Source organism: Mus musculus, chromosome 5, assembly GCF_000001635.26.
Source record: "Mus musculus strain C57BL/6J chromosome 5, GRCm38.p6 C57BL/6J".
NCBI lineage: Eukaryota > Metazoa > Chordata > Mammalia > Rodentia > Muridae > Mus > Mus musculus.
The window spans coordinates 137790934-137811538 of NC_000071.6; the positions used below are offsets into that span (position 1 = coordinate 137790934).

General features: G+C 42.8%; 1 protein-coding gene across 4 annotated transcripts in view; it reads left to right on the forward strand.

The window, feature by feature from the left end:
• The window catches only part of Zcwpw1 (zinc finger, CW type with PWWP domain 1), a 35465-nt gene that overhangs the window by 3777 nt on the left and 11083 nt on the right, over window positions 1-20605 (forward strand). For all 4 annotated transcript variants that reach the window (XM_030254625.1, NM_001360023.1, XM_006504585.3 and 1 more), the window contains exons 2-9: window positions 4558-4612; window positions 5639-5883; window positions 6965-7040; window positions 8575-8668; window positions 9053-9210; window positions 10041-10163; window positions 19083-19199; window positions 19880-20000. In XM_030254625.1, the coding sequence (XP_030110485.1) occupies window positions 4585-4612; window positions 5639-5883; window positions 6965-7040; window positions 8575-8668; window positions 9053-9210; window positions 10041-10163; window positions 19083-19199; window positions 19880-20000 (962 nt within the window). In that variant the 5' untranslated portion in view covers window positions 4558-4584. The remainder of the gene's footprint in view (window positions 1-4557; window positions 4613-5638; window positions 5884-6964; window positions 7041-8574; window positions 8669-9052; window positions 9211-10040; window positions 10164-19082; window positions 19200-19879; window positions 20001-20605) is intronic.

Below are 20605 nucleotides of genomic sequence, written 5' to 3' on the forward strand. Positions count from 1 at the left end.
TTTTTTTTAAAGAGGGAATAATTACCTAGTCATAAGGTGGATAATTAATGCTTTTTGACAAATGTTGGCAGCACTGAATTAAATTACTTCACTGCAGCAGGTCTATTTAGAACTTTTATTTATAAACATTTTTAAATTCATAAGTACATGTTATATGTAATAATGGTTTCATTATGACACATTTGTACATGCATATTGTGCATTTCAATCATATTCACTCCAACTACTCTTTCTTATTCCCATCTTAGCAGAGGAGAGCAGCAAGCACTTGCCCTTAACCTCAGAGCTATCTTTGCAGCTGGGATGCCTATGTTTTTTTTCTCTTTCCCTCCCTGCCTCCTTTTCATCTGAGAGAAAAGAGAAATGGAGACTAGGGAGGTAACTCAACAAGTAAATACCTACGCATAAGGATCCCCAATACCACATAAAAACTGGACAAGATGCGGTGGGTCTGTGACCTCAGTCCTGGGAGGTGGAGACAGTTGGATCCTGGGGGCTTGTTGAGCAGCCAGTGTATCTAAAATGTCAAGGTACAGGATCACTGAGAGACCCTGCCTCCAAAAAGAAAAAAAAAAAAAAAAAGAAAAAGAAAGAAGAATGTTAGACTGTTAGACTTCCTATCATCAAGGCCTGCCTTCATACTCTAATATACAGAAAAATGCAAGTTGGTATTTTGCATACTTATTAACTAGTATTTTCTCCTCTGAATCAGCTTTTTTTTTTTAAAGAAAAGAATTATTATTATTATTTTTTTTGTATACAATATTCTGCCTGCATGTATGCCTGCAGGCCAAAAGAGGGCACCATATAATTACTGGAAATTGAACTCAGGGCCTCTGGAAGAGCAGCCAGTGTTCTTAATCTCTGAGCCATCTCTCTCTCTCTCTCTCTCTCTCTCTCTAGCCTCCTGAATCAGGTTTTTAATACTTGTTATTGTAGAAGAAGAAAATTCATATCAAATGGATCAGCAGCTTGGTTCATCAGAAAGTGACTTCCTGGCTTTCTCTTCTCTATTTTTGAAAGTAATATTCATCACATTTCCACTTTAGATTAAAGGAAACTCTTTGTTATGTAACTCTTTTTATAGATTTGCTATGACTTATTCATGTAATAGTGCAATAACACATAACATTTTCTTTCTTTTTTCTTACTTTTTTTTAACAAAAAATTTAATTAGATTTATTCATTTTATTTGTAAATGTTATGAATGAGTACCGTTTGTGTACTTGGTACCTTCCAAGGTCCGAGAAGAGAATCTGATCCCCTGGACTGGAGTTATAGATGGTTATAAACCACCATGTGGGTACTGGGAACTGAATCTTAGTTCTTTGCAGGAACAACAAATGCTCTTAACTGCTGAACTATTGCTTTTTTCTTTACTCTCTCTCTCTCTCTCTCTCTCTCTGTGTATGTGTGTGTGTATGTATGTATGTATGTATGTATGTATGTGTGTGTGCCTGAGGGGCCGGGCAGGGAGAGGGGTTGTACTCTTGCAGCTCTGGCTGGCTTGGAATTTGCACCACACTATTGTGGAACTCACAGTGATATTTCCACCTCTGCTTTCCAAGAGCTAGGATTAAAATGTGTGCCATTATACCTGCCTTATCAGTCATTTTTTGTTTCTTTTTGTTTTTGTTTTTGTTTTTTGTTTTTTGTTTTTTGTTTTTTCGAGACAGGGTTTCTCTGTGTAGCCCTGGCTGTCCTGGAACTCACTTTGTAGACCAGGCTGGCCTCGAACTCAGAAATCCACCTGCCTCTGCCTCCCAAGTGCTGGGATCAAAGGCGTGCGCCACCACCGCCCGGCTTTCTTTTTATTTTTTTAATTTTTTTATTTTATTTTTTATTTTTTTGAGGCAGAATTTTTCCATGTAGCCCTGGATGTTGTAGAACTCTCTCTGTAGACCAGGTTGGTCTCCAAGTCCGAGATCCACTTGTCTCTCCCTCCTGAGTGCTGGGATTAAAGGTGTGCCCCACCGTGCCCTGCTGTGATTCTTTTTTTGCTTATATATGTATACATGTATGTGTCTCTCTCTGTGTGGCTGTGTACATTTGAGTGCAGTGATTGCAGAGGCCAGAAGAGAGCCCAATCTCCTGGAGCTGAAGTAGCAGGCAATTGTTAGTTGCGTAATGTGGGTGCTGGTTGTGTTCTCTGGAAGAGCCACAAGCATTCTTCAACTAACTAGGGAGAATCCTACAATTCTCCCTAGTTAGTTGAAGCTCCAGAAACACATTAGCCTAGGAGATGTGTATAGGTTTAAATAGGTTTTGAAACTAAATATTTGAAGGTTTGCAGTTTTCGGAGATTATTCTTTTTATGTATTGAAACAGTTTATAGCCTTTAATTTTTGTGTGTGTATGTGTGTATGCAAGTACATCAGAGTAGAGTACAGTGACAAGCTTCATACATACACTCTGTAACTACCTAGATCTGCTCCTCAGAGACATTTTGATCAGGTCTTTATATTTTCAGGACTAGTTTATGAATATATAATCTGTTATGTAAGCTTGCACTTTAAATAACAAAATGTCACATCAAACTCACGGAGTTTTCACTTTGCCTTTTCCCCTTTCCCAGGCACTTCTTATGATCTGTTTGGAACTATGGAGTTGGGAGAAGAAAAGTTTGTCCTATGTGGCCAAATTCGTACTCATTTTGCTCCCTTTTATTCAATTTTTAGCTTTTATTCAGGACTATAAGAAAAAAAGAACAAGTTGTTTTAATGTTTTTCCATTTTCTTTTTGTGTGTGTGTGTGTGTGTGTGTGTGTTTTTTTGTTGTTGTTGTTGTTTTGTTTTTTGAGACAGGGTTTTTCTGTGTAGCCCTGGCTGTCCTGGAACTCACTCTGTAGACCAGGCTGGCCTCAAACTCAGAAATCTGCCTGCCTCTGCCTCCCATGTGCTGAGATTAAAGGTGTGCGCCACTACTGCCCGGCTCTTTTTGTAGTTTTCTTTTGGTTTTTAGAGACAAGGTTTCTCTGTGTAGTCTTGGCTGTCCTGAAACTCACTTGTATACCAGGCTGGCCTTGAATTCAGAGTTTCATCTGCTTCTGCCTTCCAAGTGCAGGGATTAAAGATGTGCACTACCACTGCCTAGCTCCTTGCCTTTTTTATTTATTATTATTATTATTATTTGAGACAGGATTTCTCTGTGTAGCCCTGGCTGCCCTGGAACTCACTTTATAGGCCAGGCTGGCCTCAAACTCAGAAATCCACCTGCCTCTGTCTCCCAAGTGCTGGAATTAAAGGCATGCGCCACCACCACCCAGCAGCCTTGCCTTTTTAAGTGTAAATATATGTGGGGACTAGCAATGATGAATTAAAGAGGCAAATGGTGTGAAAATATGCTCCTTACTCTAGAGGAACAGTAATTGCTTCAGAACAGCAAGCCTCAATTACTTGTATACGTGTGTGCATATATACATGAAAGGGAGTGGGAAAATGCCAAAGAATAATTTAAAAACACTTTGTATTTAGCTTAATGTGGCCAGTGCATTTTGCACACATCTTGTGACCTAATGGATGAGACCTAACGCCTTGGGATCTGTCTCATAGATTTGCTCTTAGAATTAAATGCCTACATGGTCAAGAACATAGTTTGTACTTAATATGTGTCAGCCATTTTAGTCGCAAGTGAGAATAAAACATTGATTTAGTGTAGAACAACTGAGAGTACATTCCTAAGGATGAGCTGTGACAGTCAAAGATGTTCTCATCATGTCAAAGTAGAAGAGTAGGAGAGAAGATGCTAAGTTCTTTGGGCACCCTTTCTGGTTACCATATATTTCTGAGGTACATTTGGTAGAATCCAGTATCTGGGAAATATTTTTGGCCTGAACATTCAAATAATGGAAAAAAGAAAAAACATTCCTATGTATAGGGACCTCTGACTTAGGTTGGAGAATTGCCAGGTTATTTGTTTCCTTAATATTTGGGGGAACTTTGTGAAATGAGGGGCGCTTTTCTTAACTCCCAGCCCTGATCATGCCCTGTTAGCACTGGTCCAATACTACCTATGCTTCCATCGCTGCTGCTAGCATGTCCATCTAGTTAAAGTGCCCGCCATATGTCAGGTATAAGTCCAGGTATTCAAAATGCTGCGGCCAGTGTCTCAGACCTGTAATCCCAGTTATTTGGGTGACTGAGGCAAGAGGATTTCAAGTTCAAAGCTTGCTCTGGGTTACAGAGCGAGTTCAAGGATTACAAAAAAATTAAAGGCAGGCCTTGACAACTTACGGAGACCTTGTCTTAAATGAAAAAGGGCTGAAATATAGCTAAGTGGTAAAGTGTTTGCCTGGCTAGCATGTACAGAGGCCCAAGTTTAAATCCCAGTACGGCCAAAATATAAACCCAAGAGTTGATGCTTTAAAAATAAGCATGGTAATTTGATTCTCTGTATGCCCAGTCATGTAATTAGTGCTGCTATGGTAGTAGAATTAGAGCGAAGAAGGCAGAAGTATTGTCCAGCGTCATAGACAAATTTAAATTCAAGAAGACAGGGAGAAAGGAAAGTTTAAATTATATTTAACCAAAGTAATAACAATTTCTTTTCTTCTAACAGGCACAGAAAGTATAGTTTCTGAACTGAATGATGGCAGCATTACAGACTCACAAAGGTGAGCCAAGGATGAGAGAGGTTCTCTTAGTATATTTCTCTTCTCTTTCCCTTCTTTTCATCCTTTCCTTCAGAGGGGGATTCTGGTCACATGCTTTCTGTTCATGCTGTTCAAATTACTGTGGTGCCAGTTGCATTGAGTGAAGTAGGTATGGGTTAGAAGCAGCCCTGATGGGACGAAAGAGATAGCTCAGTGGTTAAGAGGACCCGGGGATGGTTCCCAGCACCCACATCAGGTGGCCCACAACTGCCTGTACCTTCAGCTCCAGGGGATTAGATGCCCCAGGCCTCCATGGGTACCCGCATGTACAAAGTTCACACACATTCACATTAAAAAAAAAAAAAAAAAGACTAAGTATTCCTTAAAAAAACCCAGCCATGCTCAGAAAATGTATGAATGAATTCGCAGGGAGAAAACACATTTAAGTGTTTATAAAGTTAAATATGCTGAATGCCACTAGAGAAGTACAAAGTGTTAAAGGCACTCAGAGGAAATAGACTATCATTCATAGCTGGTGGGGTCAGTATCATTTTCATAGGGGAGATGGCATCAGACTTGGTCTTGGGAACTTTATTGTGGTTTGTTTAGTTTGGAGACATTTCTGTATGCATTTTGATCAGTTAAAATAGATTTAAAAAAAGATTAAGTCTTGAGTCATTTCTAAGTATTCAATCGTTTTTTTAAACATATTTTCATGAAGTTAAAATGGGCCTATTTAAAAAAAACAATTCACACTTGAATAATTCACTTTTCTACATACTTGTATCAATCATTTGAATTACTGGTACCAAATCTGGAGTATGTTAGAACCAAATAATCTTGTCAAATAACAAATTTATGGTTCTCCAAACTGCTTTAAAGTAATCTCAGGGCTAGAGGAGTAGAATATGCAGGGAGGGACAGAGAAATACAGATTTGTTAAAAGCTCCTTCTATTTAATTCCAACTTGACTACGTCATGGGCAGTGTTCAGAAATCTCTGTTAGACTCTGGATTTCCTAAATTTCAATTGCAATTTTTTTTTCAGAATACGAAAAGGGAACAAAGAAAACCTTTGCTCCACCTACACAAAAATTACATAGCGAGAAACCTCAGCCCAGCTCATGGAAGGAGGACGCCCCAGGGACCAGTTCTCCAGAGGCAGAGACCAAGCCAAGCCTGCTCAAAGCCAGCTTAAAGAAGGAGCAGAAACCAACCACAGAGCATGGTCCAAACAGGGGCCAGGAGAGAAAGCTAAAGGCTCAGGACCAGCCAGCCAAGAAGAAAGGAAAGGTCAGGGTCACACTGATGGATTCCAGTGGGACAGTCTCACTTCCTCTGTTTCCTGGATAAGCCACATAAATAGAATCTTTTTGTGTTGGGAAATTTTTGTGTGTATGTTTAGGACAAATGAACCCATGTCCCCGTGCATGGTAGGTAGGTGCCCTATTACTGAGCTACACTTTCAGCCCTAGGATCTTTTAGTCCTGGCTGGCCTAGGACTTCTTATGTAGATCAGGCTGGCATTGAACTCAAAGATATCTGCCTGCCTTGGTCTCCCAGCTGCTGGGATTAAATGTCTGTTCCACCATACCCATTTTTTTGTTTGTTTGTTGTGAATTTTGAGAGAGGTCTTTTCTCTATTTCCTGGGCTGGCTCTGGAATTGCAGTTATTTCACCACAGCATCCTTTCTGAACAGCTGGGGTTACAGGCATGTTCTGCCACTGTTCATCTTACTCTGAAAAACATAAACATAAACAAAAACAAAACACAGAGCAACAAAGCCACTTTTGGTTTTGAGACAGAATCTTGTAGCAAAGGCTGGCTTAGGTCTTGCTTTGTAGCCCCATGATGGCCTAGAACTAATGGTAATTCTCTTGCCTTAGCTTTACAAGGGTTGAAGTCAGTTTAAGTGTATGACAGACTCATGTGTCTCTGTGCTAATGTATGAAGTGGGCATTAATTCTTAACATGGAGTCCCGCGTAGCTCAAGATGACCGTGAACTTGCTATGTAGTCAAGACTGGCCTTGAATTCCTGATTCTTCTGCCTCTGTCTTCCTAGTTTTGAGATTACAGATGTGCGCCACCATGCTGCAATGCCAGAATGTTTTGATGAGAGCATTTAGCTAGAAATAATGGGATAAGAGTGGGACAAAGATGAGAGCAGGAATGGACAGAGAGTTTATAAACAGTTTCCATTTGCTGCCCCTCTATCCCCAGGAGCTCTGGGTAAACTTTATGGACTCCTGTTGACTTAAAACCTGTAGTTTTGTTCATTTACTACTTCGTGTAAGCAAGGCTCCCCTGACTTGTCAGAAGTGAGAAACTGTGAAAAGACAAACAATTCTCCTTTCTTACTCTTGTCTCTGTAGGAAAGAACTCTTACCAGTGCAGAATTTGAGGAGATTTTCCAGATTGTACTACAGAAGTCCCTGCAGGAGTGCTTGGGTATGGCCTGGCGTGAAGAAAGGGCTTCATTAGACAGAGTGGCTGTCATCTAAGGGGTAGTATAAGTCCCACAGCTTCTTCCTCTGCTGTCTTCCTGAGAAAATACTAAATGATACTTGAAATATTTAACCTGTAGATGAACCATGTTAGAGAAAAGTGAAAGAAGACTTTGGGAAAAGTAGATGATGCTAACTTTAGAATCAACACAGCCTCACCTGAGTTTTTCAAATGCAATTTTAATTTACTCAGATGTTTGCAATCTACTTAGAAAAGATAATATTCCCCAGGTTTGGAGAATGTATTTTATGTGTATAGATCTGTATGTGTATTTAAATTACATTTTATTTATTTTTGTTGTGTTTTGTGCGTGTGTGTGTTTTGTGTGTGTGTACGTGCTCGAGCCATGCTATGGTTTATGTGTACAGGTGAGAGGACAGCTTGCAGACATTGCTTGCCTCCTTCTACTAAGTGGGTCTTGGGGATTGAACTCAGGTTTTCAGGCACTGAGCTGTCTTATGGGGCCAAGGTTTATATATTTTTAATATTGTGTTATTTCTTTTTATGGGTTTGGGGTGTGGTTTTGTTTTTTTGTTTTTTTTGTTTTTTTTTGTTTTTTGTTTTTTTTGTTTTTTTTTTTTTTTTTTTGAGACAGGGTTTCTCTGTGTAGCCCTGGCTCTCCTGGAACTCACTCTGTAGACCAGGCTTGGTTCGAACTCAGAAATCCACCTGCCTCTGCCTCCCGAGTGCTGGGATTAAAGGCGTGCGCCACCACTGCTCGGCTATGGATTTGGTTTTTATTAGTATTTATTTAGTGTCTACATTTAAATGTATGCACAGGCTCATGTATGTTTGTCTCTGTTAACGTATGCAGGTGTGCATGTGAACGTGTACTGATGCATGTGTCTGCTCATGTGAATTAGGGCCAGAAGTCACCCTCAGTTGTCACTCCTCAGGCTCTGCCTTGTATTTTGAGTCAGTGTCACTCTGTGGCCTGGATCCCAACCAGTTCCTGTAGTCTAGGCTTTGGGGAGTCACAAGGATCTTCCTGCCCCAGTCTCCTCAGTACATGCCACCACACTTCATTTGTTTGGTTTTGATTTTACATGGGTTCTAAGGATTGAACTGAGGTCCTCATACCTGTAAGGCAAACACTCTATTGACTGAGCTGTTTCTCCCTCCAGCCCTAGGTTTGATTTTTAGAGTAAAAGGGCTGTTATGTAGGCTCAGAGGATTTTTCTAACAGGTCATGTGACTAAGGAGAATGGTTTCCTAGCTATCTGTAGGTGTACTTCTTCTCTTAAAAGGAGTTTGGGGGGAAGATAAGATAAATATAGCTTGCAGAAAGATACAGATTTTTAGTTTTTCCTGAATTTGAATGATTTTAAGTTCTATTCTATGACAAGATGCCAGAAGTAGTCTCTTCTAAGCACAGGGGTCAGGTATCCAACTAGAACGCTGCTTTATCTTTCCATGTTTCTTCTCTACGTGTAATACTTGATTTTGGAAGGGCTAGGGTCTGGCCTTAATTTTGCAGAGACTTCTTCCTGTGTCCAACACATCAGACCTACCAAATTGGATGAAGAACCGGGCATTGTTCCTCCTGCAACTGATAAGAAAGATGCTGATCCGTAAGTTTATTCCAGAGAGACAGGCTGAACACAGGGTGGACATAACACTGGTAAATGGTGTCCTGTCTTTCTGTCTGTCTATGTAGTCATTCATTATGTTATAGTATATTGATTTCTCTTAGCTCAGGGAAGATGCCTCTTTGAGTTGGGAAGGAAACAGGCAAGGAGTTGGATAAAATGACCTCAGGAGACCTTAGGAGGCCTGGCACTTCTATGTGTCTTCTGGGGATTGAGCTGTTTCTAGTGCACACTGTACCACAGAGCTACCTCTCCTGACTCAAGTCTAGAAGTCCTGTTTTGCTTTTAACCCCTGGTTTCTTTTTCAAAGACTTGGCATGGCAAGTGTCTCTCTGAAGACTTTTTATTTAAACAATATCATTTCAGAGAGAAGGTAATAACTCCTGATACTCCAAAGATTGCATCTTCTTTAGAAGAGGAAGTGAATTCTGAGATGGGGACATCTAAGCTAGGCCAGCCAGTTACTGAACCCTCTAAGAAGAAATTTAATAGACTCTCTTTAAGCAAACAAAAGAAGAAAGCTGGTAAGTATCATCATATGGGTTTTTAAAAAGGTTCATTTTCTTTTATTTTTTTATTTATTTTTTTAATTTTTTATTAGGTATTTTCCTCGTTTACATTTTCAATGCTATCCCAAAAGTCCGCCATACCCACCCCCCCATCCCCTACCCACCCACTCCCCCTTTTTGGCCCTGGGGTTCCCCTGTACTGGGGCATATAAAGTTTGCAAGTCCAATGGGCCTTTCTTTGCAGTGATGGCCGACTAGGCCATCTTGTGATACATATGCAGCTAGAGTCAAGAGCTCCAGGGTACTGGTTAGTTCATATTGTTGTTCCACCTATAGGGTTGCAGTTCCCAAAGGTTCATTTTCTATTTATCTATGTGTGTGTGTGTCTGTGTGAGTGTATACCATGTATATGTGGGTACATATGGAAGCCAGAAGAGGATGTTGGGTCCCCTGGAGTTACAGTTACAGGTGGTTGTGAGTTGCCAAAAGTGGGCCCTGGAAGCCAAAAGTCGGGTCCTCTCTCTAGATCCCAGATATCCTTTAAACCTTTAAAAATGTTATCGTTAGAGTAGGACATGTACATGCCATAGTTCATGTGTGGAGGTCAGAGAACAATTTTTGGGGGTCAGTTCTCTCTTTCTACTGTGGCTTCCACATAGCCCAAGTCAGTCCTCCTTTGAACCCTGGTTCAAGTACTTCTTCAAGAAATTAGAAAATGGTACACTAAGCAGCCTACAACTTCCTGCCCCAGGCTTGGGGCTTCCTGGTGACTCTTTCCCTGGTTTTTATTGTCTGAAGACATTCTCACATCTCCCACCTCACAGTGATTCGTTTTGTTTTTCCAGAAGATGAGAAAATGGAGAAGATCCAAGATGGCCGTGAGTGCAGTCTGAAGGAGAAACAGAAGATAGTGATTCAGGATCAGTCTCAGATCAGAGGTCCCCAGAAGGAAGAGGAGAGTGGTTTTGGTGAGCTCAGCTGAGTGTGGAGAAACTTGAGCTGAAAATTCAAGATGGAGGAGATATGCAGTACATGGGATGTTAAAGGAAGCCACAAAACTGTTATTTATCTTGCACAGTTGCTTCTTAGGAGATAAGGAAAGAGGACGAAGCAGAAAGACTTCATCTATTTGGGTATTTATTCACAGAATCCACATTCTGCACCTGGTGTGTTAGATGGTGTCCAGAAGGAAACTAAGGTTGGCTTAGCAGTGGATCAGATAGTTAGGAGAGGGTGGTGGAATGGTGTCAGGTGAAGGGAGAATTTCATGAAAGAGAGAGTACCCAGTCATGGCAGCAAACACACAGACAAGTCAGAGGATCAAGATTTGAAAATGTTCAAGTACATCGCAATCGATAAGCCATCAGGGTCTTAGTGATGGCTGCTGTATAGGTTGGTCAAGGTGATTGGCAGGCTAGAGTTGGTTAAGAGCTGGCATTAAGATCCCTGGAACTCAGACCTGGATGCAATAGCACACACATATGTAAATGAAGAGATGCCTCAGGGAGATAGGAGGTGGAGACAGGAGAATCTCCTTAAGCTAAGTAGCCATAAGCTTAGCCTGGCATATACAGGAGGGGAAAAAATGAGAGACCGTCTCAAAGAAGGTAGAAGGCACAGTGTAGTTGTCTTTTGACCTCCACACACATGCTGCGGCATGCACATGCTTGCATTTTCATACAGCATGCATGTTCCCACATCCACACATACAATGATAAAACAAAATAACAACAAAACAAAACAAAAAAGAAAGGATGAACTGGGCTGGGTGTGGTGGCTTATACCTTTAACTTCAGTTTTTGGGAGGCAGAGGCAGGTGATTCTGTGTGAGTTCACAGCCAGCATGGTCTACGCAGTGAGCCCCAGACAGCCAAAGATACATACTGAGATCATGTCGCAAAAATAAACAACAACCTAGAATGCTTAGTATAAGAATCAGTGAAATAAAATTTAGCTAGTGTCTGATGATGTGTCTATATGTACATAGTTTAGTTTTTTCTTTGTGTGTGTACATATGTGTATTCATGTTGTATTTGTTCACGTGTGTAGATACATACACAATCATATATGTGTAGGCCAGAAGGCAACCTCAACTGTTGTTCCCCAGGAACTGTCATTTGTTTTTGTTTTTGTTTTTTTGAGATCTTGGGACTCTCATTAGCCTGGAACCCATAAAATAGGCTTAGGTTGGCAGGCCAGTGAACGGCAGAAATCTACTTGCCCCCATCTCCCCAGTGCTGATTACAAATATTTCCAGAATTTTTAATGAATGAGTGTGTATGTGTGTGTGTGTGTGTGTGTGTGCTCTTGACACATATGGAGGTCACAGGACAACTTGTAAGAGTTGGTTCTCTCCACCATATGGGTCTCAGGGATCAAACAGATAGTTAGGCTCGTGCCAGGTTCCCTTACCTGCTGAGTTGTCTCACTAGCCCAGTGATCATCTTCTTTTTTTTTTTTTTTTTTTTTCATCTCTTTTCCCGTAGGTTCTGGACATTGAGCCTGAGCTCACAATGAGAAGTACTTTACTGACTGAGTCTTCTCCCCATCCTTGTATTTACATAATTGTTATTTTAAAAGCATAAATTGGCTTGCGTGTTCTTGGAGAGGCCCTCTAGAAAGACTAGGCATGGTAGGAAACCCAGACTTGATACACATAGAGAAGGAGCTGGGAGTGTGATGTCTTTAGGCAGTCAACTTGGGTAGGACTGAAATCACTCAAAGGGAAGAGCTAAATAGATTTTTTTCCTGTTACAGTGGTTTGTTTATTTTCTCTACATCCCAATCCCAGCTTCCCCTCCCTCTTCCCACCCAGCCCCTCGCTTTCAGCTCCTTTCCCTATACCCTCCCTTCCCTTTCTCCTCAGAAGAGGGGAGGCCTCCTGTGGATATCAACCAGCCTTGGCTTATCAAGTTACAGTAAGACTAGGCTCATCTATTGAGGTGAGACAAGGCAGCCCAGTTTAGGGGAAAGGGATCCAAAGGCAGGCAGTGTAGGCAGAGACAGCCCTGCATCTGCTGTTAGGCGTCCATAGGAAGACCCTGCTGCACATCTGTTACATACGTTCACAGGCTCTAGTCTGTCTTCCATGCATGCTCTCTGGCTGGCCGTTCAGTCTCTGTAAGCCCCTATGGGTCCAGGTTAGTTGATTACAGGTTTTCTTGTGGTATCCTTGACCCCTCTGGCACCTTCAATCCTTCCTCCCCCTTTTCCACAGGATTTTCCAAGCTCCACTTAATGTTTGGCTATGGGTCTCTGCATCAGTTGCTGTGTGAAGCCTCTCTGATAACAATCGTGCTAGGCTCCTGTGCAAGTATAGCAGAATATCATTAAAAGAGTCAGGGGTTGGCCCCTTCTCATGGCATGGGTCTCAAGATGGACCAGTCATTGGATGGCCATTCTCTCAAATTCTGATCCATCTTTTACCCCTACACATCTTGTGGGCAGGACAAATTGTGGCTCTCAGATTTTCTGGCTGGGTTAGTGTCCCAATCCCTCCACTGGAAGTCTGCCTGGTAACAGGAGATGGCCAGCTTCCTATCCTCCACTGCTGGGAGTCTTAGCTAGGGTCATTCTCATAGATTCCTGGGAGCTTCCATTGTTCTAGGTTTTGGAAATAGGAGGTATAAGGTTGGGGGATGACACAGGGAGAGCATAGATTATTTTAAGAAAGAACTAATAAGTTTGTAAATGAATGATTCTTTTTGTTTCTTAAAGTTGCCAAGGATAGAAGAGCCTTCCTGGTATAGGATGTGGAAAGGGACTGACTATCATAAATACAATTTGTAATAAATGTAGTGAAGGAAAAGACCATTTTGTTATGAATAGAAACAGTGGAGCCCTGAGTAACATTAGGCCAGCCCAAAAATGTATGCCTAAGGTAATTATGTTTCAGTTAAAACCTGAAAAGACTACAAGTTATCTAAGTGGAGGGTACAAGAAAGTTTTAGGTAAGATAAGATTTGCTATAGTCTCGGTATTGAAAGAAAGCCAATGTGATTGGAGTTCTGAGATCAGGAGGTATGGGGCATGCTTTGGAAAAATGGAAAGAGATAGACTGTAGCTCGATTAAAGAAAATACTGTAGACTAGAGAGTTGTCTCAGCACTTGCAGAGAACCTGAGTGTGAGTCTCACCTCACAGCCACCCGTGATTCCAGCTGTAGGGGATCTGATGCACTTTTCTTGCCTTCATGGGCACATGCACTTATGTGCAAACACAGATACATACATATACAGATATGTAAACATAAATTGAATAAAATCTTTGAGGGTTTGGGTGGTGGTGGTGTATGCCTTTAATCCTAGCATTCAAGAGGCAGAGGCAGGTAGATCTCTGTGAGTTCAAGGCTAGCCTGGTCTACAGAGCTAGTTTTAGGACAGTCAGAGCTCCACAAAGAAACCCTGTCTTTAACGATGATAATGGCAACAATAACAACAATAATAGACAAAATCATTGAAAGAAAAATACCTAGTATTGAGAATTTTATCTTAAGGGCAATAGGAAGCCACTGGGGGGGGGGTTGTTTCCAGGTGGATGACATCTTCAAGTTAATGTTTGACAATGACTTATCAAATGATGAATCAATGACTCATCAACGAATGGAGAACTTAACGCTTGAGCACTGGTGTCAGAATGTGTAGTAGTGGCTGGGGTTAGGATGATGAGAGCAGGGAAGTGTATTGTTTTATAATATTTTAGAGATAAAATAGAGATAAGGACTAGGTAATGACTGGTAATTGTAATGTGAGAGAGGAAAGTATCAAAAGAGGTTGGTCTCTGTTATAATCATTTACATGGCAGGAAATGGGGTGGAAGAGGACATGGTGGGAGAAGAGTAGATGCTTTGGTTTGGGTGTATTAAATCTGAGATCTGTATGAGACTCAGATCTGAATCGAGAGTCAGGACTGGGAGAGTAGCTCAGTGGTGGAGCTTGTGCTCAGCACGCACATGGTTCTGGGATCAGTCCTCAGAACCACAAAAATTAATCAGAACGACACGGCATGAGAAGATAGGGCACAGTGCCATGTAGGTGTCAAAGAGCAAAGTGGTACTTAATTCATAACAGAGGCCGAGAGTATACAGCTGTGTATTGTCAGGTATGAAAAATAGATTTCACAACTATGGGAATGGATGAGCTCAGCTTGGAGAAAAGCGGTGTGAGGAGAGAAGAACCTTTGAGCTTTGGAACCCTGACTTTGAGGCTGACTGGAGAACATAAGAACTGAGCAGAGGACACTGAGAAGAAGCTGCCAGGGAGACTCGAGGGGCAGGAGAGTGAGCTGTCGGGGAGGACAGGACGCCAGCGCCAGCCTTTCAGGATGGGGCAGGTGCTGCAATGCTGTGTGTGCTGGCGACATGGTTTCCATTGTCATACAGCCACACACGGGAGCATCAAACACGTCTTTCCTCTCATTTCTATTAGCTCTTTGAGAATTTTTAATATATTTTATCATAGTCACTTTCCCTCAACTCCTCCCAGATCCAACCCCACTTCCCTACCCACACAATCTTTTGTTCTCTCTCGCTGTCTTTTTAAATCAAGTACAAAATGTTGCCTGTCCTCTCTTGGGATGTGGCTTTCCACAGGGGCTTCACTTTTAAAGAAAACTGGCTCTCTTTCCTTAGCAGCTATCAAACTACCAATAGTTCCTTGGGTAGGGGCAGGGCTTAATAGCCACTTCCCCTCTCCATGCTGGGATTTAGTCTGGCTTGAGTTTGGAAAGGTTTGTGCATGTTGTGGAAACAACTGTGGATTCATACATGCAGCTGCCTTTCAGTGTCTGGAAACCAGCCTCTCTCCAACTCTTTTGCTTTGTTGTTTGTTTTTTCGAGACAGGGTTTCTCTGTGTAGCCCTGGCTGTCCTGGAACTCACTCTGTAGACCAGGCTGGCCTCGAACTCAGAAATCCGCCTGCCTCTGCCTCCCAAGTGCTGGGATTAAAGGCATGTGCTACCATGCTCAGCTTCCACTCTTTTCTCTTTCCTCTTTTTTGGTCTTGTTAGGTCACTTCTATAAATACCAAACTATTAGGGAGCAATTGCATTGGTAATTTTTTGTTTGGTTTGTTAGTTTTTGCTTTGTTTTGTTGAAAAGACAGGATCTCATGTATCCCCACTATCCTTGAACTCACTCTATAGCTGAGGATTACATTGGACTCCATATCCTCCTGCCTTCTGAGCGCTAGGAGGGCAGCCCTGAGCCAATGCACCAAGTTAATGAGGTGCTAGTGATGGGACTCAGGGCTTCATGTGCACTAGGCAGGCATTCTATCAACTGAGTTTCATCTCAGGCCCAGCAACTGTCATTTCTAACTAATACATCATGCCCAACTAGTATTTTTGTTTGGTTTTAAATTTTATTTATGTGTGTGGATATTTTGCCTGCATGTATGTCCAAGCACTGTGTCCATGGTTGGTGCCTAAAGAGACCAGAAAAGGTCAACTCTCCTTGAACTGGAGTTACAGATGGTTGTGAGCCACCATGTGGGTGCTGGGAATTGAACCCAGACCCTCTGGAAAAACAGCAAGTACTCTTAACCACTGAGCTATCTTTCCAGCTTCTAGTATTTTGCTTTAAGACCTGACTGTAAGTTACCTTTTCTGAATTGTTCCAGTGGGATCAGATTATAAATGGGGAAGGTGTGTTCCTGCATTTGAACAGGTTTTAAGGTAAGAATGGACAGTGGGTAAAATTTTAACAAGGTACACTTACAGAACTGTTGTTTGATGATATTAAATCTGTGTGTGTGTGTGTGTGTGTCTGTGTGTGTGTGTGTGTCTCTGTCTGTCTGTCTGTCTAGGCTAGAGATAAACCTTAGGTGTCTTCTTCAATCACACTCCATCTTATACTCTGGGGTAAGGTCTCTCATTTAACCTGGACATCACTGATTCATCTAGCCTTGCTGGCAATGAACTCCAGGGACCCTGTCTTTATCTTCCTAGCACAGTACCTGGACTTTAACATGGATGCTGGAGAGCCAAACTCTGGTCCTCATGCTCTCAGTGGATGGGCAGGCTGGTGGGCTGGAGACCGAGATACAGTAAGAGTTGCAGGACTCTTTCAGCAAGTGAGGTGGAGAGGACAGGGCATTTTGTGTGTGAGGATGTTTGGACAAAGACTCAGAGGGAGTGTGTGCTTTCTGACATGACTGGCGGGGCCATGCAGGAGTGGGAGTAGGGTATGGAGGTTTATGGAAAAGAGCCAAGAAACCAAGATGGGGTGCTGGTGAGGTATTCCTTGATGTGATGTCATCTGAACTGAAGGCTGGAAGAGGAGAGGTAAAGACTGAGTAGGATGCCACCATCTTTGCAAGGGAGACACAAGGGCAAGATAGTTTCTGCAGAAGAGAGAGGCCCAGAGGCAGGGAGAATAAGGGAATGTTTGGCCTACTTTCTGCCTTGAGGTGTGGGGAATGTGAGAAGGAACAGACTCCACTTAGGTAGCTGAGCTGCAGGTTGAGTGGGGACAGAGTCATTGGTGGTCATCCAGGGATCACAGTGACGATTGAGAGCCATGGAGATGGCTTGGTCAGTAAAGTGCTTGACGAGCAAGCATGAGGACCTGAGTCTGAGCCTTTATTAAAACCCTTGTGATAAAAGTAGGCCTAGGGAAGTGTGCCTGTAATCTCAGTACTGAGGAAGCTCTGGGTTCAGAGAGACCCTGCCTTAAATATAAGGTGTGGGGCCCGAGAGGTGCTCAGTGGTTAGGAAGATTTACTGCTCTTGCAGAGGCCTTGAGTTCCATTTCAGTACCAGGTCAGACAGCTCACAGCTTTTAACTTCAGTTCCAGAGGATCCAGTGCCCACGACTTTCTCCACAAGCACTGAACTCCATGCACACATACTCCTGCATACACATAATTAAAAATAAAAATAAAGTCTTACCAGGCATGGTGGCTCATGCTTTTAATCTGGGCAATTGAGAGATAGAGGCAGAGGCAGGGGCAGGGGCGGGGGTAGAGGCAGACAGACAGATCTGATTTTGAAGACAGTCATTTTGAGGACAGGCAGTGAAAACTTGTTTCCAAAAATCAATCAATCAATCAATCAATTGATCGATGATTCTTCTTTAAAAGCCCATGTGCATATGTGTACATGCACGCACACTAGAGTGTGTGTACACATATACACATAACCCCCAAATCCTACACACAAAAACAATAAGATGGGCTATGATAGTGGAGAATGCTGGCTCTCAGCCTCTGACCTGTCTAGGCATCCATCTGAGCACACACACAAAAGGAGATGGAGTTCCCAGAAGAGGCTGAATAGAGTTTCTCAAGCTTGCAAAGCTTCAAACAACACAGTGGAAAAGTTTAGCAGAGAGATAGAAGTGGAGGTTTGAAAAGTAACTGACGAAAGAAAGCTATGTCCTCTGGGTGGAGCCCAAAGCAAATGGTTAAGAGAGAGATGCTGGGCCTAAACCTCTGTCTTGTGGAGGAGGATCAGCTCAGGGCATCGGTGCTAAAGGATTCAGCTTTATCCTTTTTTTTTTTTTAGATTTATTTATTACTATATCTAAGTACACTGCAGCTGTCTTCAGGCACTCCAGAAGAGGGCGTCAGATCACGTTACGGATGGTTGTGAGCCACCATGTGGTTGCTGGGATTTGAACTCAGGACCTTCGGAAGAGCAGTCGGTCCTCTTAACCACTGAGTCATCTCTCCAGGCCCGCTTTATTATCTTTTAAAGATTTATTTTATTTTTAAATGTGTATGCATGTATATTTTATGTAGATTTGTGTATATGAATGCAGTGCCTTTTAAGGCCAGATGAGAAAGTAGGATCCTCTGGGGCTGCAGTTGTGAGATGCCCAATGTGGGTGGGTGCTGGGAACTGAACTCAGGTCCGCAGGTCCTTTTTAAGGGTAGTGTGTGCTCTGCTTTTAATCACTGAGACATCTCTCAGCCCTGCAAGCTTAAGCTTGTAATCTGATAGCAGAAAGATAAGTCCGATGAGATTTCGATAAGAATTATGAATATTGTGCAAAAAGGATGCACAATATTTAGAGCACAGTCGATGCTAGCCCAGCACCATCCACCTTTTTTTCTTGAGAGACAGACAGACAGACAGATAGATAGACAGAGACAGACAGAGAGAGACAGAGAAAAGAGAGAGAGAGACTCCCACTGGCCTGGAACTCACCAACAAAGGCTAGGCTAGTTAGCCACTGAGCCCCAGGGCCCAAGCACCCTTCACCATGGCCAGCATTTTTTTGGTGGATAGTGTGTGGATCTAACTCAGCTCTCCTACCTTCAAGGAAAGCAGTCTCTTAGCTCCAAGCTTTCTGTTTCTTTGTGATAATGGGGATAGACCCATGGGGCTTTGCTAAAGTTAAGAAAGTATTCTGTAGAACACTGGGCTACACTTACAGCTCTAAGGCAACCTTTAACGTTTTCTTTTTTTTTTTCTTTCTAACTTTTAATTTTGTGTATGTGTGTGCAGGAATGTGGGTTTGTGCACATGAGCAAAGTGCCTACAGAGGCCAGAAGGGAGAGCATCAGATCCCTTGAAGTAGAAGTTAAAGCATTAGTGAGCTGGGTGCTGAAACTAAACCCTGGAAAATGGCTGCATGCTCTCAACTGCTGAGCTAAGGCAACCTTTATGTTTGATGTCAATATAGAAAGTGTCACTTGTGTTTTGTAGAGAGAAATTACAACGGAAGGCTTGAGTTCTAAGGTCAGTTCTGTCACCAAGTTAGGTTGGCCTTCAGTAAAATGCTATCTTTGAGCCTTCATTCTTCCATTGATAATTTAGAGGCTTGACAGGTTAGTATGCAAGCTCTGAGATATGATTCAGGAGCTGGTGGGAAAGTATATTGAATTTAGTTGGATGGAAGAAGGAAGGGTGTGTTTTTGTCTCACCTTAGTTTCTCTCCTGTCACAGGCCACTGTGTCATCTGGGTTCAGTGTTCCTCTCCAAAGTGTGAGAAGTGGCGGCAGCTACGTGGAAACATTGATCCCTCAGTTCTTCCAGACGACTGGTCTTGTGACCAGAATCCAGGTAGGAAGGAGTGGAAATGGTTTTCTTCTAGTTTTTATTGCTCCTCTGTCTCTTTCCCAACATGTCTCCTTTCAGCTAAGTGTAGCTTAGTTGTAGCAGGCGTTGAGGGGTCCTGTGGGCTCTGGGAAGGGAGGATCTTCCTGTTCTGTGTGGATGAATCTGGCATAAGATGGCAGGAAGACATGGGGTGGACTGGGCAGCTTTATGTGTACACTGAGTTAATCCCACCTACGTCGGCATTGCCTGCTCTTATCAGCACTGCCTGGAATATTAGTGCTGCGTTGTGCTGGACAGAGAGGGATATATGACATGCTAGGAAAGGCAACCGAGAAAGACCCAGTGAGCTTAGCATTCATTCTAGAATGTTTGAGATGGTTTGGGAGAGATTATGACCATCAAGACCAGAACACTTATTTTACAGGTGAGAAAGCCTCTTGGAGAAGCTACCCCCACACTGCCCCTCCAAGAGGGCAGAGCCACACTGGGATGTGAGCAAGAGTTTGGAATCTCTGTTTTTGGAGGCAGCACTCCTTCTCTTGGCTCTAGCTGCATTTCCGGTCTGGGTTTCTGTTCTCCCCTACCTGCAGCCTGCACACATCCCTTTACCCTCTCCTCTTGGTGGCCTGCATGCTAGTTTGCCCATTGAGTCTCCTGTTTCTGCATTTCTTTTCTTTTGGCAGATCCGAATTATAATCGCTGTGACATTCCTGAGGAGAGCTGGGCAGGGTGCGAGAGTGATGTGGCCTATGCCTCCTATGTCCCAGGATCCATCATCTGGGCCAAGCAATATGGCTACCCATGGTAGGGCACCGTGGCAGAGAACATCCTTCCTGAACTTGGGGTTGGTAGAGTCATGCAGGGAGGAAGGCTATGGCAATCTTTTGTTGTAGAGCTGGTGCCTGCATTAGAACATCAGTGAGAGAAAAGATGAGGGCTGAGCTGGAAGGCTTTGGAAGAGCAGGTTGCAGGGTGGAGGTAGGAGGGGATGGAAAAGTGGGTCTGCTGCTGCTGCAGTGCATATAAAAGAGGGAGAAGGACCTAAAGCAATTTCTTGTTTTTGTTTTGCATTGCTTTTGAAACAATGCTGCCCTTGAACTGGAAATCCTGCATAAGTTTCCCTAGTGCAGGGTTGTAAGGCGAGTGCCACCAGCCCCTCTTCAAGGCGTTTTAACAATGTTGACGTGAGAGGGCATGCAGGGGGTGGGGGGGGGAGGATGAGCAGTCAGCCTCTTTCCTGACAGTGACCCCAGGTTTGCTAGGATAACTGAGACCTCTTTTATTCTGCTGGATGTCCTGTCATTTGGTAGTGAGTGCCAGTGGGGACTAAGTGGGTATAGCTTTTGATCTTCTACAAAACATCTTGGTCTTTTCCATGTGTGCATGATGGTGAGGTTGTGTTCTGATCA